At 46.4% G+C, this 25,782-nt stretch overlaps 1 protein-coding gene across 8 annotated transcripts in view; it reads left to right on the top strand.

The window, feature by feature from the left end:
* The window catches only part of LOC106570344 (triple functional domain protein), a 169,417-nt gene that overhangs the window by 38,395 nt on the left and 105,240 nt on the right, over positions 1-25,782 (top strand). For all 8 annotated transcript variants that reach the window (XM_045694817.1, XM_045694822.1, XM_045694818.1 and 5 more), the window contains one exon: positions 21,612-21,662. In XM_045694817.1, the coding sequence (XP_045550773.1) occupies positions 21,612-21,662 (51 nt within the window). The remainder of the gene's footprint in view (positions 1-21,611; positions 21,663-25,782) is intronic.

Raw genomic sequence — 25,782 nt, forward strand, 5'->3', positions numbered from 1 at the left:
CCTCCTTCTTCTCCGTCTCTCTCTCTCTCTCTTCGCCAGTCGTATCTCTTTACCCTCCCTCTCTTCTCCAGTCGTATCTCTTTACCCTCCCTCTCTCTCTTCTTCAGTCGTATCTCTTTACCTTCTCTCTCTCTTCTCCAGTCGTATCTCTTTACCCTCTCTCTCTCTCTTCTTCAGTCGTATCTCTTTACTCTCTCTCTCTCTTCTCCAGTCGTATCTCTTTACCCTCCCTCTCTCTTCTCCAGTCGTATCTCTTTACCCTCCCTCTCTTCTCCAGTCGTATCTCTTTACCCTCTCTCTCTCTTCTTCAGTCGTATCTCTTTACCCTCTTTCTCTCTTCTCCAGTCGTATCTCTTTACCCTCTCTCTCTCTCTTCTCCAGTCGTATCTCTTTACCTTCTCTCTCTCTTCTTCAGTCGTATCTCTTTACTCTCTCTCTCTCTTCTTCAGTCGTATCTCTTTACCCTCTCTCTCTCTCTTCTCCAGTCGTATCTCTTTACCCTCCCTCTCTTCTCCAGTCGTATCTCTTTACCCTCTCTCTCTCTTCTTCAGTCGTATCTCTTTACCCTCTCTCTCTCTTCTTCAGTCGTATCTCTTTACCCTCTCTCTCTCTCTCTCTTCCAGTCGTATCTCTTTACCCTCTCTCTCTCTCTCTCTCTCTCTCCAGTCGTATCTCTTTGCCCTCTCTCTCTCTCTCTCTCTTCTCCAGTCGTATCTCTTTACCCTCTCTCTCTCTCTCTCTCTCTCTCTCTCTTCTCCAGTCGTATCTCTTTACCCTCTCTCTCTCTCTCTCTCTCTCTCTCTCTCTTCTTCAGTCGTATCTCTTTACCCTCTCTCTCTCTCTCTCTCTCTTCTTCAGTCGTATCTCTTTACCCTCTCTCTCTCTCTTCTCTAGTCATATCTCTTTACCCTCCCTCTCTTCCCCAGTCGTATCTCTTTACTCTCTCTTCTCGCAGTCGTATCTCTTTACCCTCTCTCTCTCTCTCTCTTCTTCAGTCGTATCTCTTTACCCTCTCTCTCTCTCTTCTCCAGTCGTATCTCTTTACTCTCTCTCTCTTCGCCAGTCGTATCTCTTTACCTTCTCTCTCTCTTCTCCAGTCGTATCTCTTTACCCTCTCTCTCTCTTCTCCAGTCGTATCTCTTTACCCTCTCTCTCTCTTCTCCAGTCGTATCTCTTTACCCTCTCTCTCTCTTCTCCAGTCGTATCTCTTTACCCTCTCTCTCTCTTCTCCAGTCGTATCTCTTTACCCTCTCTCTCTCTTCTCCAGTCGTATCTCTTTACCCTCTCTCTCTCTTCTCCAGTCGTATCTCTTTACTCTCTCTCTCTCTTCTCCAGTCGTATCTCTTTACCCTCTCTCTCTTCTCCAGTCGTATCTCTTTACCCTCTCTCTCTCTTCTCCAGTCGTATCTCTTTACCCTCTCTCTCTCTTCTCCAGTCGTATCTCTTTACCCTCTCTCTCTTCGCCAGTCGTATCTCTTTACCCTCTCTCTCTCTTCTCCAGTCGTATCTCTTTACCCTCTCTCTCTCTTCTCCAGTCGTATCTCTTTACCCTCTCTCTCTCTCTTCTTCAGTCGTATCTCTTTACCCTCTCTCTCTCTCTTCTTCAGTCGTATCTCTTTACCCTCTCTCTCTCTCTCTTCTCCAGTCGTATCTCTTTACCCTCTCTCTCTCTCTCTCTCTCTTCTCCAGTCGTATCTCTTTACCCTCCCTCTCTTCTCCAGTCGTATCTCTTTACTCTCTCTCTCTTCGCCAGTCGTATCTCTTTACCCTCCCTCTCTTCTCCAGTCGTATCTCTTTACCCTCTCTCTCTCTTCTTCAGTCGTATCTCTTTACCCTCTCTCTCTTCTTCAGTCGTATCTCTTTACCCTCTCTCTCTCTCTCTTCTCCAGTCGTATCTCTTTACCCTCTCTCTCTCTCTCTCTTCTCCAGTCGTATCTCTTTACCCTCTCTCTCTCTCTCTTCTCCAGTCGTATCTCTTTACCCTCTCTCTCTTCTTCAGTCGTATCTCTTTACCCTCTCTCTCTTCTCCAGTCGTATCTCTTTACCCTCTCTCTCTTCTCCAGTCGTATCTCTTTACCCTCCCTCTCTCTCTTCTTCAGTCGTATCTCTTTACCTTCTCTCTCTCTTCTCCAGTCGTATCTCTTTACCCTCTCTCTCTCTCTTCTTCAGTCGTATCTCTTTACTCTCTCTCTCTCTTCTCCAGTCGTATCTCTTTACCCTCTCTCTCTCTTCTCCAGTCGTATCTCTTTACCCTCCCTCTCTTCTCCAGTCGTATCTCTTTACCCTCCTCTCTCTCTTCTTCAGTCGTATCTCTTTACCTTCTCTCTCTCTTCTTCAGTCGTATCTCTTTACCCTCTCTCTCTTCTCCAGTCGTATCTCTTTACCCTCTCTCTCTTCTACAGTCGTATCTCTTTACCCTCCCTCTCTTCGCCAGTCGTATCTCTTTACTCTCTCTCTCTTCACCAGTCGTATCTCTTTACTCTCTCTCTCTCTTCTCCAGTCGTATCTCTTTACCTTCTCTCTCTCTTCTCCAGTCGTATCTCTTTACCCTCTCTCTCTCTCTTCTCCAGTCGTATCTCTTTTACCCTCTCTCTCTCTCTTCTTCAGTCGTATCTCTTTACCCTCTCTCTCTCTCTCTTCTCCAGTCGTATCTCTTTACCCTCTCTCTCTTCGCCAGTCGTATCTCTTTACCTTCTCTCTCTCTTCTCCAGTCGTATCTCTTTACCCTCTCTCTCTCTTCTCCAGTCGTATCTCTTTACCCTCTCTCTCTCTCTTCTCCAGTCGTATCTCTTTACCCTCTCTCTCTCTTCTCCAGTCGTATCTCTTTACCCTCTCTCTCTCTTCTCCAGTCGTATCTCTTTACCCTCTCTCTCTTCTCCAGTCGTATCTCTTTGCCCTCTCTCTCTCTTCTTCAGTCATATCTCTTTACCCTCTCTCTCTCTTCTTCCGTCGTATCTCTTTACCCTCTCTCTCTCTCTCTTCCAGTCGTATCTCTTTACCCTCTCTCTCTCTCTCTTCTCCAGTCGTATCTCTTTACCCTCTCTCTCTCTCTCTCTCCTTCTCCAGTCGTATCTCTTTGCCCCTCTTTCTCTCTCTCTCTCTCTCTCTTCTTCAGTCGTATCTCTTTACCCTCTCTCTCTCTCTCCCTCTTCTTCAGTCGTATCTCTTTACCCTCTCTCTCTCTCTCTCTTCTTCAGTCGTATCTCTTTACCCTCTCTCTCTCTCTTCTCTAGTCATATCTCTTTACCCTCTCTCTCTTCTCCAGTCGTATCTCTTTACTCTCTCTCTCTTCGCCAGTCGTATCTCTTTACCCTCTCTCTCTCTCTCTCTCTTCTTCAGTCGTATCTCTTTACCCTCTCTCTCTCTCTTCTCCAGTCGTATCTCTTTACTCTCTCTCTCTTCGCCAGTCGTATCTCTTTACCTTCTCTCTCTCTTCTCCAGTCGTATCTCTTTACCCTCTCTCTCTCTTCTCCAGTCGTATCTCTTTGCCCTCTCTCTCTCTTCTCCAGTCGTATCTCTTTACCCCTCTCTCTCTCTTCTCCAGTCGTATCTCTTTACCCTCTCTCTCTCTTCTCCAGTCGTATCTCTTTACCCTCTCTCTCTCTTCTCCAGTCGTATCTCTTTACCCTCTCTCTCTCTTCTCCAGTCGTATCTCTTTACCCTCTCTCTCTCTCTCTTCCCAGTCGTATCTCTTTACCCTCTCTCTCTCTTCTCCAGTCGTATCTCTTTGCCCTCTCTCTCTCTTCTCCAGTCGTATCTCTTTACCTCTCTCTCTCTCTTCTCCAGTCGTATCTCTTTACCCTCTCTCTCTCTTCTCCAGTCGTATCTCTTTACCCTCTCTCTCTCTCTTCTCCAGTCGTATCTCTTTACCCTCTCTCTCTCTTCTCCAGTCGTATCTCTTTACTCTCTCTCTCTCTCCCAGCCAGTTGTCTTTATTCTCTCTCTCTCTCTCTCTTCTCCAGTCGTATCTCTTTACCCTCTCTCTCTCTCTTCTCCAGTCGTATCTCTTTGCCCTCTCTCTCTTCTCTCAGTCGTATCTCTTTACCCTCTCTCTCTCTTCTCCAGTCGTATCTCTTTACCCTCTCTCTCTCTTCTCCAGTCGTATCTCTTTACCCTCTCTCTCTCTTCTCCAGTCGTATCTCTTTACCCTCTCTCTCTCTTCTTCAGTCGTATCTCTTTACCCTCTCTCTCTCTTCTCCAGTCGTATCTCTTTACCCTCTCTCTCTCTCTCTTCTTCAGTCGTATCTCTTTACCCTCTCTCTCTCTTCTTCAGTCGTATCTCTTTACCCTCTCTCTCTCTCTTCTCCAGTCGTATCTCTTTACCCTCTCTCTCTCTCTCTCTTCTCCAGTCGTATCTCTTTACCCTCTCTCTCTCTTCTCCAGTCGTATCTCTTTACTCTCTCTCTCTTCGCCAGTCGTATCTCTTTACCCTCTCTCTCTCTCTCCTTCAGTCGTATCTCTTTACCCTCTCTCTCTCTCTCTTCAGTCGTATCTCTTTACCCTCTCTCTCTTCTTCAGTCGTATCTCTTTACCCTCTCTCTCTCTCTCTTCTCCAGTCGTATCTCTTTACCCTCTCTCTCTCTTTCTCCAGTCGTATCTCTTTACCCTCTCTCTCTCTTCTCCAGTCGTATCTCTTTACCCTCTCTCTCTCTTCTTCAGTCGTATCTCTTTACCCTCTCTCTCTCTTCTCCAGTCGTATCTCTTTACCCTCTCTCTCTTCGCCAGTCGTATCTCTTTACCCTCTCTCTCTCTTCTCCAGTCGTATCTCTTTACCCTCTCTCTCTCTTCTCCAGTCGTATCTCTTTACCCTCTCTCTCTCTCTTCTTCAGTCGTATCTCTTTACCCTCTCTCTCTCTCTTCTTCAGTCGTATCTCTTTACCCTCTCTCTCTCTCTCTTCTCCAGTCGTATCTCTTTACCCTCTCTCTCTCTCTCTTCTCCAGTCGTATCTCTTTACCCTCCCTCTCTTCTCCAGTCGTATCTCTTTACCCTCCTCTCTTCGCCAGTCGTATCTCTTTACCCTCCCTCTCTTCTCCAGTCGTATCTCTTTACCCTCCCTCTCTCTCTTCTTCAGTCGTATCTCTTTACCTTCTCTCTCTCTTCTCCAGTCGTATCTCTTTACCCTCTCTCTCTCTCTTCTTCAGTCGTATCTCTTTACTCTCTCTCTCTCTTCTCCAGTCGTATCTCTTTACCTCTCTCTCTCTTCTCCAGTCGTATCTCTTTACCCTCCCTCTCTTCTCCAGTCGTATCTCTTTACCCTCCCTCTCTCTCTTCTTCAGTCGTATCTCTTTACCTTCTCTCTCTCTTCTCCAGTCGTATCTCTTTACCCTCTCTCTCTCTTCTTCAGTCGTATCTCTTTACTCTCTCTCTCTCTTCTCCAGTCGTATCTCTTTACCCTCCCTCTCTTCGCCAGTCGTATCTCATTACTCTCTCTCTCTTCACCAGTCGTATCTCTTTACTCTCTCTCTCTCTTCTCCAGTCGTATCTCTTTACCTTCTCTCTCTCTTCTCCAGTCGTATCTCTTTACCCTCTCTCTCTCTCTTCTCCAGTCGTATCTCTTTACCTTCTCTCTCTCTTCTCCAGTCGTATCTCTTTACCCTCTCTCTCTCTCTCTCTTCTCCAGTCGTATCTCTTTACCCTCCCTCTCTTCGCCAGTCGTATCTCTTTACTCTCTCTCTCTTCTTCAGTCGTATCTCTTTACCCTCTCTCTCTTCTCCAGTCGTATCTCTTTACCCTCTCTCTCTCTCTCTCTTCTCCAGTCGTATCTCTTTACCCTCTCTCTCTCTCTTCTTCAGTCGTATCTCTTTACCCTCTTTCTCTCTTCTCCAGTCGTATCTCTTTACCCTCCCTCTCTTCTCCAGTCGTATCTCTTTACCCTCTCTCTCTCTTCTTCAGTCGTATCTCTTTACCCTCTCTCTCTCTTCTTCAGTCGTATCTCTTTACCCTCTCTCTCTCTCTCTTCTCCAGTCGTATCTCTTTACCCTCTCTCTCTCTCTCTCTCTTCTCCAGTCATATCTCTTTACCCTCTCTCTCTCTCTCTCTCTCTCTTCTCCAGTCGTATCTCTTTACCCCTCTCTCTCTCTCTCTCTCTCTTCTTCAGTCGTATCTCTTTACCCTCTCTCTCTCTCTCTTCTTCAGTCGTATCTCTTTACCCTCTCTCTCTCTCTCTCTCTCTCTCTTCTTCAGTCGTATCTCTTTACCCTCTCTCTCTCTCTTCTCTAGTCATATCTCTTTACCCTCCCTCTCTTCGCCAGTCGTATCTCTTTACTCTCTCTCTCTTCGCCAGTCGTATCTCTTTACCCTCTCTCTCTCTCTCTCTTCTTCAGTTGTATCTCTTTACCCTCTCTCTCTCTCTTCTCCAGTCGTATCTCTTTACTCTCTCTCTCTTCGCCAGTCGTATCTCTTTACCTTCTCTCTCTCTTCTCCAGTCGTATCTCTTTACTCTCTCTCTCTCTTCTCCAGTCGTCTCTCTTTACCTTCTCTCTCTCTTCTCCAGTCGTATCTCTTTACCCTCTCTCTCTCTCTTCTCCAGTCGTATCTCTTTACCTTCTCTCTCTCTTCTCCAGTCGTATCTCTTTACCCTCTCTCTCTCTCTTCTCCAGTCGTATCTCTTTACCCTCCCTCTCTTCGCCAGTCGTATCTCTTTACCCTCCCTCTCTTCGCCAGTCGTATCTCTTTACTCTCTCTCTCTTCTTCAGTCGTATCTCTTTACCCTCTCTCTCTTCTCCAGTCTTATCTCTTTACCCTCTCTCTCTCTCTCTCTTTTCCAGTCGTATCTCTTTACCCTCTCTCTCTCTTCTCCAGTCGTATCTCTTTACCTTCTCTCTCTCTTCTTCAGTCGTATCTCTTTACCCTCTCTCTCTCTTCTTCAGTCGTATCTCTTTACCCTCTCTCTCTTCTTCAGTCGTATCTCTTTACCCTCTCTCTCTCTCTTCTCCAGTCGTATCTCTTTACCCTCTCTCTCTCTTCTTCAGTCGTATCTCTTTACCCTCTCTCTCTTCTTCAGTCGTATCTCTTTACCCTCTCTCTCTCTCTTCTTCAGTCGTATCTCTTTACCCTCTCTCTCTCTCTCTCCAGTCGTATCTCTTTACCCTCTCTCTCTCTCTCTTCTTCAGTCGTATCTCTTTACCCTCTCTCTCTTTCTCCAGTCGTATCTCTTTACCCTCTCTCTCTCTTCTCCAGTCGTATCTCTTTTCCCTCTCTCTCTCTTCTCTTCTCAGTCGTATCTCTTTACCCTCTCTCTCTCTCTCTCGTCGTATCTCTTTACCCTCTCTCTCTCTTCTCCAGTCGTATCTCTTTACCCTCTCTCTCTCTCTCTCTCTTCTCCAGTCGTATCTCTTTACCCTCTCTCTCTTTCTCTAGTCGTATCTCTTTACTCTCTCTCTCTTCTCCAGTCGTATCTCTTTACCCTCTCTCTCTCTCTCTCAGTCGTATCTCTTTACCCTCTCTCTCTCTCTCCAGTCGTATCTCTTTACCCTCTCTCTCTTCTCCAGTCGTATCTCTTTACCTCTCTCTCTCTCTTCTTCAGTCGTATCTCTTTACCCTCTCTCTCTCTTTCTTCAGTCGTATCTCTTTACCCTCTCTCTCTCTTCTCCAGTCGTATCTCTTTACCCTCTCTCTCTCTTTTCTCCAGTCGTATCTCTTTACCTTCCTCTCTCTCTCTTCTCTAGTCTTATCTCTTTACCCTCTCTCTCTCTCTCTCTCAGTCGTATCTCTTTACCCTCTCTCTCTCTTCTCCCAGTCGTATCTCTTTACTCTCTCTCTCTTTCTCCCTCTCTCTCTCTCTTCTTCAGTCGTATCTCTTTACCCTCTCTCTCTCTTCTCTAGTCATATCTCTTTACCTCTCTCTCTCTTCGCCAGTCGTATCTCTTTACCCTCTCTCTCTCTTCGCCAGTCGTATCTCTTTACCCTCTCTCTCTCTCTTCTTCAGTCGTATCTCTTTTCCTCTCTCTCTCTCTTCTTCAGTCGTATCTCTTTACCCTCTCTCTCTCTCTTCTCCAGTCGTATCTCTTTACCCTCTCTCTCTTCTCCAGTCGTATCTCTTTACCCTCTCTCTCTCTTCTCCAGTCGTATCTCTTTACCCTCTCTCTCTTCTCCTGTCGTATCTCTTTACCTCTCTCTCTCTCTTCTCCAGTCGTATCTCTTTACCCTCTCTCTCTCTCTTCTTCAGTCGTATCTCTTTACCCTCTTTCTCTCTTCTCCAGTCGTATCTCTTTACCCTCTCTCTCTCTCTTCTCCAGTCGTATCTCTTTACCTTCTCTCTCTCTTCTTCAGTCGTATCTCTTTACTCTCTCTCTCTCTTCTTCAGTCGTATCTCTTTACCCTCCCTCTCTTCTCCAGTCGTATCTCTTTACCCTCCCTCTCTTCTCCAGTCGTATCTCTTTACCCTCTCTCTCTCTTCTTCAGTCGTATCTCTTTACCCTCTCTCTCTCTTCTTCAGTCGTATCTCTTTACCCTCTCTCTCTCTCTTCTCCAGTCGTATCTCTTTACCCTCTCTCTCTCTCTCTCTTCTCCAGTCGTATCTCTTTGCCCTCTCTCTCTCTCTCTCTCTTCTCCAGTCGTATCTCTTTACCCTCTCTCTCTCTCTCTCTCTCTCTCTCTTCTTCAGTCGTATCTCTTTACCCCTCTCTCTTCTCTCTCTCTCTCTCTCTTTCTTCAGTCGTATCTCTTTACCCTCTCTCTCTCTCTCTCTCTCTCTTCTTCAGTCGTATCTCTTTACCCTCTCTCTCTCTTCTCTAGTCATATCTCTTTACCCTCCCTCTCTTCGCCAGTCGTATCTCTTTACTCTCTCTCTCTTCGCCAGTCGTATCTCTTTACCCTCTCTCTCTCTCTCTCTCTTCTTCAGTCGTATCTCTTTACCCTCTCTCTCTCTCTTCTCCAGTCGTATCTCTTTACTCTCTCTCTCTTCGCCAGTCGTATCTCTTTACCTTCTCTCTCTCTTCTCCAGTCGTATCTCTTTACCCTCTCTCTCTCTTCTCCAGTCGTATCTCTTTACCCTCTCTCTCTCTTCTCCAGTCGTATCTCTTTACCCTCTCTCTCTCTCTCTCCAGTCGTATCTCTTTACCCTCTCTCTCTCTTCTCCAGTCGTATCTCTTTACCCTCTCTCTCTCTCTTCTCCAGTCGTATCTCTTTACTCCTCTCTCTCTCTTCGCCAGTCGTATCTCTTTACCTTCTCTCTCTCTTCTCCAGTCGTATCTCTTTACCCTCTCTCTCTCTTCTCCAGTCGTATCTCTTTACCCTCTCTCTCTCTTCTCCAGTCGTATCTCTTTACCCTCTCTCTCTCTTCTCCAGTCGTATCTCTTTGCCCTCTCTCTCTCTTCTTCAGTCGATCTCTTTACCTTCTCTCTCTCTTCTCCAGTCGTATCTCTTTACCCTCTCTCTCTCTTCTCCAGTCGTATCTCTTTACCCTCTCTCTCTCTCTTCTTCAGTCGTATCTCTTTACCCTCTCTCTCTCTCTTCTTCAGTCGTATCTCTTTACCCTCTCTCTCTCTCTTCTTCAGTCGTATCTCTTTTACCCTCTCTCTCTCTCTCTCTTCTCCAGTCGTATCTCTTTACCCTCTCTCTCTCTCTTCTTCTTCAGTCGTATCTCTTTACCCTCTCTCTCTCTCTTCTCAGTCGTATCTCTTTACCTCTCTCTCTCTCTTCTCCAGTCGTATCTCTTTACCTCTCTCTCTCTCTTCTCCAGTCGTATCTCTTTACCCTCTCTCTCTCTTCTCCAGTCGTATCTCTTTACCCTCTCTCTCTCTCTCTCTCCAGTCGTATCTCTTTACCCTCTCTCTCTCTCTCTCTTCTCCAGTCGTATCTCTTTACCTTCTCTCTCTCTCTCTCGTCGTTCTCTTTACCCTCTCTCTCTTCTCCAGTCGTATCTCTTTGCCCTCTCTCTCTCTCTTCTTCAGTCGTATCTCTTTACCTCTCTCTCTCTCTTCTCCAGTCGTATCTCTTTACCCTCTCTCTCTCTTCTTCAGTCGTATCTCTTTACTTCTCTCTCTCTCTTCTTCAGTCGTATCTCTTTACCCTCTCTCTCTCTCTTCTCCAGTCGTATCTCTTTACCCTCTCTCTCTTCTCCAGTCGTATCTCTTTACCTCTCTCTCTCTTCTTCAGTCGTATCTCTTTACCTTCTCTCTCTCTTCTCCAGTCGTATCTCTTTACCCTCTCTCTCTCTTCTTCAGTCGTATCTCTTTACCCTCTCTCTCTCTTCTCCAGTCGTATCTCTTTACCCTCTCTCTCTCTTCTCCAGTCGTATCTCTTTACCCTCTCTCTCTTCTCCAGTCGTATCTCTTTACTCTCTCTCTCTTCTCCAGTCGTATCTCTTTACCCTCTCTCTCTCTTCTCCAGTCGTATCTCTTTACCCTCTCTCTCTCTCTTCTCCAGTCGTATCTCTTTACCCTCTCTCTCTCTCTTCTTCAGTCGTATCTCTTTACCCTCTCTCTCTCTCTTCTTCAGTCGTATCTCTTTACCCTCTCTCTCTCTCTCTTCTCCAGTCGTATCTCTTTACCCTCTCTCTCTCTCTTCTTCAGTCGTATCTCTTTACCCTCTCTCTCTCTTCTCTAGTCGTATCTCTTTACCCTCTCTCTCTTCGCCAGTTGTATCTCTTTACCTTCTCTCTCTCTTCTCCAGTCGTATCTCTTTACCCTCTCTCTCTCTTCTCCAGTCGTATCTCTTTACCCTCTCTCTCTCTTCTCCAGTCGTATCTCTTTACCCTCTCTCTCTCTCTCTCTTTCTCCAGTCGTATCTCTTTACCCTCCCTCTCTTCTCCAGTCGTATCTCTTTACTCTCTCTCTCTTCGCCAGTCGTATCTCTTTACCCTCCCTCTCTTCTCCAGTCGTATCTCTTTACCCTCCCTCTCTCTCTTCTTCAGTCGTATCTCTTTACCTTCTCTCTCTCTTCTCCAGTCGTATCTCTTTACCCTCTCTCTCTCTCTTCTTCAGTCGTATCTCTTTACTCTCTCTCTCTCTTCTCCAGTCGTATCTCTTTACCCTCCCTCTCTCTTCTCCAGTCGTATCTCTTTACCCTCCCTCTCTTCTCCAGTCGTATCTCTTTACCCTCCCTCTCTCTCTTCTTCAGTCGTATCTCTTTACCTTCTCTCTCTCTTCTTCAGTCGTATCTCTTTACCCTCCCTCTCTTCTCCAGTCGTATCTCTTTACCCTCTCTCTCTTCTCCAGTCGTATCTCTTTACCCTCCCTCTCTTCGCCAGTCGTATCTCTTTACTCTCTCTCTCTTCACCAGTCGTATCTCTTTACTCTCTCTCTCACTTCTCCAGTCGTATCTCTTTACCTTCTCTCTCACTTCTCCAGTCGTATCTCTTTACCTTCTCTCTCTCTTCTCCAGTCGTATCTCTTTACCCTCTCTCTCTCTCTTCTCCAGTCGTATCTCTTTACCTTCTCTCTCTCTTCTCCAGTCGTATCTCTTTACCCTCTCTCTCTCTCTTCTCCAGTCGTATCTCTTTACCCTCCCTCTCTTCGCCAGTTGTATCTCTTTACTCTCTCTCTCTTCTTCAGTCTTATCTCTTTACCCTCTCTCTCTTCTCCAGTCGTATCTCTTTACCCTCTCTCTCTCTCTCTCTCTTCTCCAGTCGTATCTCTTTACCTTCTCTCTCTCTTCTTCAGTCGTATCTCTTTACCCTCCCTCTCTTCTCCAGTCGTATCTCTTTACCCTCCCTCTCTTCTCCAGTCGTATCTCTTTACCCTCTCTCTCTCTCTTCTTCAGTCGTATCTCTTTACCCTCTCTCTCTCTTCTTCAGTCGTATCTCTTTACCCTCTCTCTCTCTCTCTTCTCCAGTCGTATCTCTTTACCCTCTCTCTCTCTCTCTCTCTTCTCCAGTCGTATCTCTTTACCCTCTCTCTCTCTCTCTCTTCTCTAGTCTTATCTCTTTACCCTCTCTCTCTCTCTCTCTCTCTCTCTCTTCTTCAGTCGTATCTCTTTACCCTCTCTCTCTCTCTCTCTCTCTCTTCTTCAGTCGTATCTCTTTACCCTCTCTCTCTCTCTCTCTCTCTCTCTTCTTCAGTCGTATCTCTTTACCCTCTCTCTCTCTCTTCTCTAGTCATATCTCTTTACCCTCCCTCTCTTCGCCAGTCGTATCTCTTTACTCTCTCTCTCTTCGCCAGTCGTATCTCTTTACCCTCTCTCTCTCTCTCTCTCTTCTTCAGTCGTATCTCTTTACCCTCTCTCTCTCTCTTCTCCAGTCGTATCTCTTTACCCTCTCTCTCTCTTCTCCAGTCGTATCTCTTTACCCTCTCTCTCTCTTCTCCAGTCGTATCTCTTTACTCTCTCTCTCTTCTCCAGTCGTATCTCTTTACCTTCTCTCTCTCTTCTCCAGTCGTATCTCTTTACCCTCTCTCTCTCTTCTCCAGTCGTATCTCTTTACCCTCTCTCTCTCTTCTCCAGTCGTATCTCTTTACCCTCTCTCTCTCTTCTCCAGTCGTATCTCTTTACCCTCTCTCTCTTCTCCAGTCGTATCTCTTTACCCTCTCTCTCTCTTCTCCAGTCGTATCTCTTTACCCTCTCTCTCTCTTCTCCAGTCGTATCTCTTTACCCTCTCTCTCTCTCTTCTTCAGTCGTATCTCTTTACCCTCTCTCTCTCTCTTCTTCAGTCGTATCTCTTTACCCTCTCTCTCTCTCTTCTCCAGTCGTATCTCTTTACCCTCTCTCTCTTCTCCAGTCGTATCTCTTTACCCTCTCTCTCTCTCTCCTTCAGTCGTATCTCTTGACCCTCTCTCTCTTCGCCAATCGTATCTCTTTACCTTCTCTCTGTCTTCTCCAGTCGTATCTCTTTACCCTCTCTCTCTCTTCTCCAGTCGTATCTCTTTACCCTCTCTCTCTCTTCTCCAGTCGTATCTCTTTACCCTCTCTCTCTCTCTCTCTCTCTTCTCCAGTCGTATCTCTTTACTCTCTCTCTCTTCTCCAGTCGTATCTCTTTACCCTCCCTCTCTTCTCCAGTCGTATCTCTTTACCCTCCCTCTCTCTCTTCTTCAGTCGTATCTCTTTACCTTCTCTCTCTCTTCTCCAGTCGTATCTCTTTACCCTCTCTCTCTCTCTTCTTCAGTCGTATCTCTTTACTCTCTCTCTCTCTTCTCCAGTCGTATCTCTTTACCCTCCCTCTCTCTTCTCCAGTCGTATCTCTTTACCCTCCCTCTCTTCTCCAGTCGTATCTCTTTACCCTCCCTCTCTCTCTTCTTCAGTCGTATCTCTTTACCTTCTCTCTCTCTTCTCCAGTCGTATCTCTTTACCCTCTCTCTCTCTTCTTCAGTCGTATCTCTTTACTCTCTCTCTCTCTTCTCCAGTCGTATCTCTTTACCCTCCCTCTCTCTTCTCCAGTCGTATCTCTTTACCCTCCCTCTCTTCTCCAGTCGTATCTCTTTACCCTCCCTCTCTCTCTTCTTCAGTCGTATCTCTTTACCTTCTCTCTCTCTTCTTCAGTCGTATCTCTTTACCCTCTCTCTCTTCTCCAGTCGTATCTCTTACTCTCTCTCTCTTCACCAGTCGTATCTCTTTACCCTCTCCTCTCTTCTCCAGTCGTATCTCTTTACCCTCTCTCTCTTCTCCAGTCGTATCTCTTTACCCTCCCTCTCTTCGCCAGTCGTATCTCTTTACCTCTCTCTCTCTCTTCTCCAGTCGTATCTCTTTACCTCTCTCTCTCTTCTCCAGTCGTATCTCTTTACCTTCTCTCTCTCTTCTCCAGTCGTATCTCTTTACCCTCTCTCTCTCTCTTCTCCAGTCGTATCTCTTTACCTTCTCTCTCTCTTCTCCAGTCGTATCTCTTTACCCTCTCTCTCTCTCTTCTCCAGTCGTATCTCTTTACCCTCCCTCTCTTCGCCAGTTGTATCTCTTTACTCTCTCTCTCTTCTTCAGTCTTATCTCTTTACCCTCTCTCTCTTCTCCAGTCTTATCTCTTTACCCTCTCTCTCTCTTCTCCAGTCGTATCTCTTTACCCCTCTCTCTCTCTCTCTCTTCTCCAGTCGTATCTCTTTACCTTCTCTCTCTCTTCTTCAGTCGTATCTCTTTACTCTCTCTCTCTCTTCTTCAGTCGTATCTCTTTACCCTCCCTCTCTTCTCCAGTCGTATCTCTTTACCCTCTCTCTCTCTTCTCCAGTCGTATCTCTTTACCCCTCTCTCTCTCTTCTTCAGTCGTATCTCTTTACCCTCTCTCTCTCTTCTCCAGTCGTATCTCTTTACCCTCTCTCTCTCTCTCTCTCTTCTCCAGTCGTATCTCTTTACCCTCTCTCTCTCTCTCTTCTCCAGTCGTATCTCTTTACTCTCTCTCTTCACCAGTCGTATCTCTTTACCCTCCCTCTCTTCTCCAGTCGTATCTCTTTACCCTCTCTCTCTTCTCCAGTCGTATCTCTTTACCCTCCCTCTCTTCGCCAGTCGTATCTCTTTACCCTCCTCTCTCTTCTCCAGTCGTATCTCTTTACTCTCTCTCTCTCTTCTCCAGTCGTATCTCTTTACCTTCTCTCTCTCTTCTCCAGTCGTATCTCTTTACCCTCTCTCTCTCTCTTCTCCAGTCGTATCTCTTTACCTTCTCTCTCTCTTCTCCAGTCGTATCTCTTTACCCTCTCTCTCTCTCTTCTCCAGTCGTATCTCTTTACCCTCCCTCTCTTCGCCAGTTGTATCTCTTTACTCTCTCTCTCTTCTTCAGTCTTATCTCTTTACCCTCTCTCTCTTCTCCAGTCTTATCTCTTTACCCTCTCTCTCTTCTCCAGTCGTATCTCTTTACCCTCTCTCTCTCTCTCTCTCTTCTCCAGTCGTATCTCTTTACCTTCTCTCTCTCTTCTTCAGTCGTATCTCTTTACTCTCTCTCTCTCTTCTTCAGTCGTATCTCTTTACCCTCCCTCTCTTCTCCAGTCGTATCTCTTTACCCTCCCTCTCTTCTCCAGTCGTATCTCTTTACCCTCTCTCTCTCTCTTCTTCAGTCGTATCTCTTTACCCTCTCTCTCTCTTCTCCAGTCGTATCTCTTTACCCTCTCTCTCTCTCTCTCTTCTCCAGTCGTATCTCTTTACCCTCTCTCTCTCTCTCTCTTCTCTAGTCGTATCTCTTTACCCTCTCTCTCTCTCTCTCTCTTCTCCAGTCGTATCTCTTTACCCTCTCTCTCTCTCTCTCTCTCTTCTCCAGTCGTATCTCTTTACCCTCTCTCTCTCTCTCTCTCTCTCTCTCTTCTAGTCGTATCTCTTTACCCTCTCTCTCTCTCTCTCTTCTTCAGTCGTATCTCTTACCCTCCCTCTCTCTCTTCTTCAGTCGTATCTCTTTACCTTCTCTCTCTCTTCTCCAGTCGTATCTCTTTACCCTCCCTCTCTTCGCCAGTCGTATCTCTTTACTCTCTCTCTCTTCACCAGTCGTATCTCTTTACCCTCCCTCTCTTCTCCAGTCGTATCTCTTTACCCTCTCTCTCTTCTCCAGTCGTATCTCTTTACCCTCCCTCTCTTCGCCAGTCGTATCTCTTTACTCTCTCTCTCTTCACCAGTCGTATCTCTTTACTCTCTCTCTCTCTTCTCCAGTCGTATCTCTTTACCTTCTCTCTCTCTTCTCCAGTCGTATCTCTTTACCCTCTCTCTCTCTCTTCTCCAGTCGTATCTCTTTACCTTCTCTCTCTCTTCTCCAGTCGTATCTCTTTACCCTCTCTCTCTCTCTTCTCCAGTCGTATCTCTTTACCCTCCCTCTCTTCGCCAGTTGTATCTCTTTACTCTCTCTCTCTTCTTCAGTCTTATCTCTTTACCCTCTCTCTCTTCTCCAGTCTTATCTCTTTACCCTCTCTCTCTCTTCTCCAGTCGTATCTCTTTACCCTCTCTCTCTCTCTCTCTTCTCCAGTCGTATCTCTTTACCTTCTCTCTCTCTTCTTCAGTCGTATCTCTTTACTCTCTCTCTCTCTTCTTCAGTCGTATCTCTTTACCCTCCCTCTCTTCTCCAGTCGTATCTCTTTACCCTCCCTCTCTTCTCCAGTCGTATCTCTTTACCCTCTCTCTCTCTCTTCTTCAGTCGTATCTCTTTACCCTCTCTCTCTCTTCTCCAGTCGTATCTCTTTACCCTCTCTCTCTCTCTCTCTCTTCTCCAGTCGTATCTCTTTACCCTCTCTCTCTCTCTCTCTTCTCTAGTCGTATCTCTTTACCCTCTCTCTCTCTCTCTCTCTCTTCCAGTCGTATCTCTTTACCCTCTCTCTCTCTCTCTCTTCTCTAGTCGTATCTCTTTACCCTCTCTCTCTCTCTCTCTCTCTCTCTCTTCTTCAGTCGTATCTCTTTACCCTCTCTCTCTCTCTCTCTCTCTCTCTCTTCTTCAGTCGTATCTCTTTACCCTCCCTCTCTCTCTTCTTCAGTCGTATCTCTTTACCTTCTCTCTCTCTTCTCCAGTCGTATCTCTTTACCCTCTCTCTCTCTCTTCTTCAGTCGTATCTCTTTACTCTCTCTCTCTCTTCTCCAGTCGTATCTCTTTACCCTCCCTCTCTCTTCTCCAGTCGTATCTCTTTACCCTCCCTCTCTTCTCCAGTCGTATCTCTTTACCCTCCCTCTCTCTCTTCTTCAGTCGTATCTCTTTACCTTCTCTCTCTCTTCTTCAGTCGTATCTCTTTACCCTCCCTCTCTTCTCCAGTCGTATCTCTTTACCCTCTCTCTCTTCTCCAGTCGTATCTCTTTACCCTCCCTCTCTTCGCCAGTCGTATCTCTTTACTCTCTCTCTCTTCACCAGTCGTATCTCTTTACTCTCTCTCTCTCTTCTCCAGTCGTATCTCTTTACCTTCTCTCTCTCTTCTCCAGTCGTATCTCTTTACCCTCTCTCTCTCTCTTCTCCAGTCGTATCTCTTTACCTTCTCTCTCTCTTCTCCAGTCGTATCTCTTTACCCTCTCTCTCTCTCTCTCTTCTCCAGTCGTATCTCTTTACCCTCCCTCTCTTCGCCAGTTGTATCTCTTTACTCTCTCTCTCTTCTTCAGTCTTATCTCTTTACCCTCTCTCTCTTCTCCAGTCGTATCTCTTTACCCTCTCTCTCTCTCTCTCTCTCTTCTTCAGTCGTATCTCTTTACCCTCCCTCTCTTCTCCAGTCGTATCTCTTTACCCTCCCTCTCTTCTCCAGTCGTATCTCTTTACCCTCTCTCTCTCTCTCTCTTCAGTCGTATCTCTTTACCCTCTCTCTCTCTCTCTCCAGTCGTATCTCTTTACCCTCTCTCTCTCTCTCTCTCTTCTCCAGTCGTATCTCTTTACCCTCTCTCTCTCTCTCTTCTCTAGTCGTATCTCTTTACCCTCTCTCTCTCTCTCTCTCTCTCTCTCTCTCTCTCTTCTTCAGTCGTATCTCTTTACCCTCTCTCTCTCTCTCTCTCTCTTCTTCAGTCGTATCTCTTTACCCTCTCTCTCTCTCTCTCTCTCTTCTTCAGTCGTATCTCTTTACTCTCTCTCTCTTCGCCAGTCGTATCTCTTTACCCTCTCTCTCTCTCTCTCTCTTCTTCAGTCGTATCTCTTTACCCTCTCTCTCTCTCTTCTCCAGTCGTATCTCTTTACTCTCTCTCTCTTCGCCAGTCGTATCTCTTTACCTTCTCTCTCTCTTCTCCAGTCGTATCTCTTTACCCTCTCTCTCTCTTCTCCAGTCGTATCTCTTTACCCTCTCTCTCTCTTCTCCAGTCGTATCTCTTTACCCTCTCTCTCTCTTCTCCAGTCGTATCTCTTTACCCTCTCTCTCTCTTCTCCAGTCGTATCTCTTTACCCTCTCTCTCTCTTCTCCAGTCGTATCTCTTTACTCTCTCTCTCTTCGCCAGTCGTATCTCTTTACCTTCTCTCTCTCTTCTCCAGTCGTATCTCTTTACCCTCTCTCTCTCTTCTCCAGTCGTATCTCTTTACCCTCTCTCTCTCTTCTCCAGTCGTATCTCTTTACCCTCTCTCTCTCTTCTCCAGTCGTATCTCTTTACCCTCTCTCTCTCTTCTCCAGTCGTATCTCTTTACCCTCTCTCTCTCTTCTCCAGTCGTATCTCTTTACCCTCTCTCTCTTCTCCAGTCGTATCTCTTTACCCTCTCTCTCTCTCTTCTCCAGTCGTATCTCTTTACCCTCTCTCTCTCTCTTCTTCAGTCGTATCTCTTTACCCTCTCTCTCTCTCTTCTTCAGTCGTATCTCTTTACCCTCTCTCTCTCTCTCTTCTTCAGTCGTATCTCTTTACCCTCTCTCTCTCTTCTCCAGTCGTATCTCTTTATCCTCTCTCTCTCTTCTCCAGTCGTATCTCTTTACCCTCTCTCTCTTCTCCAGTCGTATCTCTTTACCCTCTCTCTCTTCTCCAGTCGTATCTCTTTACCCTCTCTCTCTCTCTTCTCCAGTCGTATCTCTTTACCCTCTCTCTCTCTTCTCCAGTCGTATCTCTTTACCCTCTCTCTCTCTTCTCCAGTCGTATCTCTTTACCCTCTCTCTCTCTTCTTCAGTCGTATCTCTTTACCCTCTCCCTCTCTTCTCCAGTCGTATCTCTTTACTCTCTCTCTCTCTTCGCCAGTCGTATCTCTTTACCTTCTCTCTCTCTTCTCCAGTCGTATCTCTTTACCCTCTCTCTCTCTTCTCCAGTCGTATCTCTTTACCCTCTCTCTCTCTTCTCCAGTCGTATCTCTTTACCCTCTCTCTCTCTTCTCCAGTCGTATCTCTTTACCCTCTCTCTCTCTTCTCCAGTCGTATCTCTTTACCCTCTCTCTCTCTTCTCCAGTCGTATCTCTTTACCCTCTCTCTCTTCTCCAGTCGTATCTCTTTACCCTCTCTCTCTCTCTTCTCCAGTCGTATCTCTTTACCCTCTCTCTCTCTCTTCTTCAGTCGTATCTCTTTACCCTCTCTCTCTCTCTTCTTCAGTCGTATCTCTTTACCCTCTCTCTCTCTCTCTTCTTCAGTCGTATCTCTTTACCCTCTCTCTCTCTTCTCCAGTCGTATCTCTTTATCCTCTCTCTCTCTTCTCCAGTCGTATCTCTTTACCCTCTCTCTCTTCTCCAGTCGTATCTCTTTACCCTCTCTCTCTTCTCCAGTCGTATCTCTTTACCCTCTCTCTCTCTCTTCTCCAGTCGTATCTCTTTACCCTCTCTCTCTCTTCTCCAGTCGTATCTCTTTACCCTCTCTCTCTCTTCTCCAGTCGTATCTCTTTACCCTCTCTCTCTCTCTTCTCCAGTCGTATCTCTTTACCCTCTCTCTCTCTCTTCTTCAGTCGTATCTCTTTACCCTCTCCCTCTCTTCTTCAGTCGTATCTCTTTACCCTCTCCCTCTCTTCTTCAGTCGTATCTCTTTACTCTCTCTCTCTCTTCTCCAGTCGTATCTCTTTACCCTCTCTCTCTTCTCCAGTCGTATCTCTTTACTCTCTCTCTCTTCTTCAGTCGTATCTCTTTACCCTCTCTCTCCTACTCTCTATTTCTCTCTTCTGTCTGTGTAGGCTACCTGAAGACTAGGGGGCTGAATATAGGTCAACACAACCTTACCAGGCAGAATAAGAGCATAACAGAAGTGTGTGTGAGTGAAGAGGAGCAGTGACTGTGGAGTGAACTCCCCTGTGCTAACACATGATGTGTCAGATCGGTTTACCCCTAACCTCTCAACACACACACACACACACACACACACACACACACACACACACACACACACACACACACACACACACACACACACACACACACACACACACACGGTGTGTGCTGGCCACTGCACTGTCTGAACTCAGGCGTCATCTCTTAATCCTGTGACCCTCTATATTCTGATTTCTATTTATGCTGGATTAAATTCATTTCAACCCACTAACTTAAAAAAACCTATCTGATAACAGCTAGTGTACTGTTCCATAAACTAAGTTTTACCTTGAGTTTTCTCTTGCTTCACCAAACATTGTATTTGTCAGACTGCTAATGAAGGTTGGTTGCATGGAGACAGCACTATCTCTGTTACTGCTCCTATTTTAAAGTGACACCAGGACAAGAGAGAGGTAAAGTAGGACGAGTCCTCATGGACCATTTCTCTCGCTCTCTCTGGGTCGCTGGTGGGCTGTAAAATGCTGTCTTGTGCACTCTCTTTCTCTCTGTTCTTTCTCCCTCTCTATTGCTCGGGTGATCGATAGCGGTGGCATGCTGAAATGAGAGGGGTTTGGGTGTGTGTGACTGGTGTATGCAAGTGAGTCGCAGTGATGAGTAGCCTTGCAGAGAAGTCAAAGGGGAAATGGAGACCTATAAAATGTGTGTGTGTGTTTGTCCATCCATAATGTGCTGTCTATAGCCACAGTAAAGTGAGTGAGAGAGCGTGAGTAACGGAGAGAAGCTGTGTGTATCAGACGGACGGTGACACCATCCTGAATCATACCCACTGTTTAGAAGGTCAGAGAGCGAGTTCTAGAAGGTTTTACAGGGGATTGGGCTACTCTTCTGACTTTGCTTTTAGTTCTACTTTTCATTTCCTCTGCCTATTTCTATGTTTGGCTGTCAGTAAATGGATGACGTAGCAGGAGGATGGCCCTGCTCTGTTCACTTGGTGTGTGTGTGTGTGTGTGTGTGTGTGTGTGTGTGTGTGTGTGTGTGTGTGTGTGTGTTGTGTGTGTGTGTGTGTGTGTGTGGTGTGTGTGTGTGACGGGGGGGGGATCTCATTAGATTAGCCCACTTCTGATCCTGACAAACCTCTTGGTTTCTCTCTTTGGGATCTGAGCCTAACCTCCAGACTGGTGTGTATGTGTGAGTGTACATGTGCTCTATCTCAATATGTTTTGTAGATGTTGTTTGCTTCATACTATTAGGAAGTGTGATGCTATACAGTTAGATAACTGTGACCGTAGAACTACTGCTGCTGGTACTGCAAGTATGTACTGTGTGTTCATGTTTGGTCTTTTCAATATAACATCTGTCCCGTTTGGTTCCGAATGAATACACCACTGGTGTCCAAGGTCTGAACCTGACTGCCTGTCGTAGGGAGAAATTCCATGAGTGGAGACTACTCTGTAACCTTTATCCTCCTCCATCCATCCATCCATCCATCCCTCAGTTTTCACACCTTCCTCTATTTCTTATTTCTGTTGTTGTTGACTGATGTGTGTGTGTGTGTGTGTGTGTGTGTGTGTGTGTGTGTGTGTGTGTTGTAAAACACTGCGATTCACTACCACCCTCATGTATCCCAACACTCAGCAGTAAGGATACAGCATCCACAGGAAGTGTGTCAGAGAGAGCATGTGTTCAGACACACACACACAAACACAGGGAACAATGTGCTAGTGATTCGTCAGACAAAAGGGTTGTTGATGTTTACAGCATGTGTATAGTGGTGTATTGGTTAGCTAGTGCATTAGCATGTTAGCTGTCTTCCACAGGACAGGAGGGCTTCTTACTGGTAGTTAATGGATTGATTCATGCCAGGCCAGGTATGCACTCACTTGTGGTCTATTCATTAGTGCAAACTGTTGAAAAATGTTTTGCAGCAGAAAACTGTTTACAATTCAAATTAGTTTATATTGGACAAATACAGGTAGGTTTGTCCCATTTTCTTCCGTTTTGTTCCTAATGAATACACCGCTGGTGTCTCAGGTCTGAACCAGTCCCTGATAGATCTGTCCAGGCCTGGAGTTGATTAGCTTGGTAAAGACACATAGAACTGACTACCTAATAATAATCTCTCTCTTTGTCTCTTCACTTTTTCTCTCCCTTTTCCAGATGGTTCCCTCCCAAAAGAGCCCAAAGGAGACTTGTCCAGTCAGCTACCAGGTAGGATGATACACATACACCAGCATTCTGTGTGTTCCTGTGATCTTACATTTACATTACATTTAAGTCATTTAGCAGACGCTCTTATCCAGAGCGACTTACAAAATGGTGCATTCACCTTATGATATCCAGTGGAACAACCACTTTACAATAGTGCATCTAAATCTTTTAAGGGGGGGGGTTAGAAGGATTACTTTATCCTATCCTAGGTATTCCTTAAAGAGGTGGGGTTTCAGGTGTCTCCGGAAGGTGGTGATTGACTCCGCTGTCCTGGCGTCGTGAGGGAGCTTGTTCCACCATTGGGGTGCCAGAGCAGCGAACAGTTTTGACTGGGCTGAGCGGGAACTGTGCTTCCTCAGAGGTAGGGGGGCCAGCAGGCCAGTGGTGGATGAACGCAGTGCCCTTGTTTGGGTGTAGGGCCTGATCAGAGCCTGAAGGTATGGAGGTGCCGTTCCCTTCACAGCTCCGTAGGCAATCACCATGGTCTTGTAGCGGATGCGAGCTTCAACTGGAAGCCAGTGGAGAGAGCGGAGGAGCGGGGTGACGTGAGAGAACTTGGGAAGGTTGAACACCAGACGGGCTGCGGCGTTCTGGATGAGTTGTAGGGGTTTAATGGCACAGGCAGGGAGCCCAGCCAACAGCGAGTTGCAGTAATCCAGACGGGAGATGACAAGTGCCTGGATTAGGACCTGCGCCGCTTCCTGTGTGAGGCAGGGTCGTACTCTGCGAATGTTGTAGAGCATGAACCTACAGGATCGGGTCACCGCCTTGATGTTAGTGGAGAACGACAGGGTGTTGTCCAGGATCACGCCAAGGTTCTTAGCACTCTGGGAGGAGGACACAAGGGAGTTGTCAACCGTGATGGCGAGATCATGGAACGGGCAGTCTTTCCCCGGGAGGAAGAGCAGCTCCGTCTTGCCGAGGTTCAGCTTGAGCTGGTGATCCGTCATCCACACTGATATGTCTGACAGACATGCAGAGATGCGATTCGCCGCCTGGTTATCAGAAGGGGGAAAGGAGAAGATTAATTGTGTGTCGTCTGCATAGCAATGATAGGAGAGACCATGTGAGGATATGACAGAGCCAAGTGACTTGGTGTATAGCGAGAATAGGAGAGGGCCTAGAACAGAGCCCTGGGGGACACCAGTGGTGAGAGCGCATGGTGCGGAGACAGATTCTCGCCACGCCACCTGGTAGGAGCGACCTGTCAGGTAGGACGCAATCCAAGCGTCTATCCAATCTTCTACCCTCCCTTCCCCTTTCTCTCGTTTTGTTTCACTCTTTTGTCTTGGATCTACCATTGATGTCTGTCTGTCATAGCAGCATGGGTTTAGTGTGTGTGTTTTGACTGGGAGTGTATCTGCTGAAGTGTCCCCCTCCCCCTCATCTCTCCAGTCTTGTCTAAAACGTATTTGTTTTACTCCCTTGTTTTTAGGAAGGGTTATAGGTCGAGCCTATTGTTCTGAGTCATTCAGCCGTGATGTCACTGGTCTGCCCTATAAAGGGGTTAAAATATGTGATGTCTTCTAAGATCTAAAGGTTGAAACTAGTCCATCTGGTGGCCTGCTCTCTCTCTCGCTGGTCACACTGGGATAGGGGAGGGGAGGGAGGAGAGGGGGATGGAGAGAGAGTGTTACGTAACCCCGGTTGTGCCTTTGGTCCCTGACAGACATATGTTTATTATGAGGGGCTAGGGTGGGCTGTTTCTCTCTTCTCATCCCTCCAGGTCATTGGGGTAACCCTGGCCTGTGGCTCAGTCTCTTACTCTACCCTGTTATTAGAAGTCTGGTCCAATGGAGAGAATGAGACGGGGAGAGATGGCGAGATTTAACTGGCAACTGACATTCTGGGGAAAACGGGATGGTCAGAGGGAAAGAGAAGGAATAGGGGAGGGAGTGAGAAGTAAGCAGGGAAAAGAGAGTTTAGGACGGGCCGATGGCAAGTTTTGAAATCTATTATCAATGCTGGTCACTAGCACAGATGGGAAATAATTATTATTTGTATTTTTTATCTATATATTTTGGTGTGTGTCAGCTGTACCCACAGTGAGGGCATTGTTAGAGTGCTGCAGCTGTGGCTGATCAGCCTGGCCATCAGCCAATAAGATCGCCCCCTCAGTCTCCCGAGCCAATAGGATCACCCCCTCTGTTTCAACGACCAATCAAATCTCCTCCGTGGGGCTGGGAGTTGGGAGAATCGGATGTCAATCAAAGTTACCAAACTAGGCTAATGGGGGGTAGAGTAGCTGGCAACAAGACTGAGAGAAAGACAGAAAAAGAGAGCGGGAGTGTGAGAGAGTGTATTGTGTCTAGTAAATAATTACTAACAACAATCTGGTTGATGAACTAGTAGAGATAACGGTGGAGGGAGGGAGCGATTGAGAATGCTTAAGCCCTGAAAAACTGAAAGCCATAATGGGGAGAGGGAGAGAGAGAGACTCTCTCTAGTGACAATCCTCTCCATCAGGACGTAGTGACACCTGCATCTATCTCACACACAGAGATTCACATTCCAGACTCTCTCTCAATTCGAAAGACTTTATTGGCTTGGAAAGTGTTGGCACACATTGCCATAGCAAACATATAGACACATATCAAATCAATGATAATGCAGATGGCTAATAGTAAAAATTATAATACTCAATGAGTAATGACATTTAACAGGACAATACAGTAAGAAATACATTAAGACAGTAATTATATAGTGAGAAAGACATAGGTAGAAATGTTTCTGCTCTGGCTAGTCATTCTACTGGCTGTCCCTGCGGTTGTGGCAGGAAGCTACGCTTTTTGCAGCGAATATGGCACAAATGGGTTTTTCTCCCAATAGTTATTGGATTTTCTGTTTTTGTTAAATAATTGTTGTATTTGTTTTAAATTTGGGGGAACATCTTGTTCATAAGTCTGTATAGTTCTGTCAGATAGTCTGCCTCCTGTACTGTCTTACAGTACTTACAGTACACATTTTTTTGTGGTGTCTTCTAGCCACGCGAAGTACTTTCGGGGTGTTTTATTTATTTTTTCTCGCCAACATGGGTGGTGGAAATGTATTATTTTTGCAAAAGTATAAAAAATCAAGAGCATACCTTTATTTACATAGAGTATTCAGACCCTTTGCTATGAAACGCGAAATTGAGTTCCGGTGTATCCTGTTTCCGTTGATCATCCTTTTAAATGTTTCTACAATTTGATTGGAGTCCACCTGTGGTAAATTCAATTGATTGGACAGGATTTGGAAAGGCACACACCTGTCTATATAAAGTCCCACAGGTGACAGTGCATGTCAGAGCAATGAGGTCGAAGGAATTGTCCGTAGAGCTCTGAGACAGGATTATGTCGAGGCACAGATCTGGGGAAGGGTACCAAAACATTTCTGCAGCATTCAAGGTCCCCAAGAACACCGTGACCGCCATCATTCTTAAATGGAATCGGGGCAGAAGGGCCTTGGTCAGGGAGGTGACGAAGAACCCGATGGTCACTCTGACAGAGCTCCAGAGTTCCTCTGTGGAGATGGGAGAACTTTCCAGAAGGACAGCCATCTCTGCCAGACAGAAGTCACTCCTCAGTAAAAGGCACATGACAGCCCACTTGGAGTTGGCCAAAGGGAACCTAAAGGTCTCTCATACCATGAGAAATAACATTCTCTGGTCTGATGAAACCAATATTGAACTCTTTGGTCTGAATTCTTAGCGTCATGTCTGGAGGAAACCTGGCGCCATCCCTATAGTGAAACATGTTGGTGGCAGCATCATGCTGTGGGGATGTTTTTCAACGGCAGGGACTGGGAGACTAGTCAGGATTGAGGGAAAGATGAACGGAGCAAAGTACAGAGAGATCCTTGATGAAAACCTTCTCAAGACCTCAGACTGGGGCAAAGGTTCACCTTCCAGCAGGACAACAACCCTAAGCACACAGCCAAGACAACGCAGGAGTGGCTTCAGGACAAGTCTCAATGTCCTTGAGTGGCCCAGCCAGAGCCCGGATTTGAAGCCGATCGAACATCTCTGAAGATGCCTGAAAATAGCTGTGCTGTGACGCTCCCCATCCAACCTGACAGAACTTGAGAGGATCCTCGGAGAAGAATGGGAGAAACTCCCCAAATACAGGTGTGCCAAGCTTGT

The sequence above is a fragment of the Salmo salar genome, chromosome ssa14, assembly GCF_905237065.1.
Source record: "Salmo salar chromosome ssa14, Ssal_v3.1, whole genome shotgun sequence".
NCBI classification, from domain to species: Eukaryota; Metazoa; Chordata; class Actinopteri; order Salmoniformes; family Salmonidae; genus Salmo; species Salmo salar.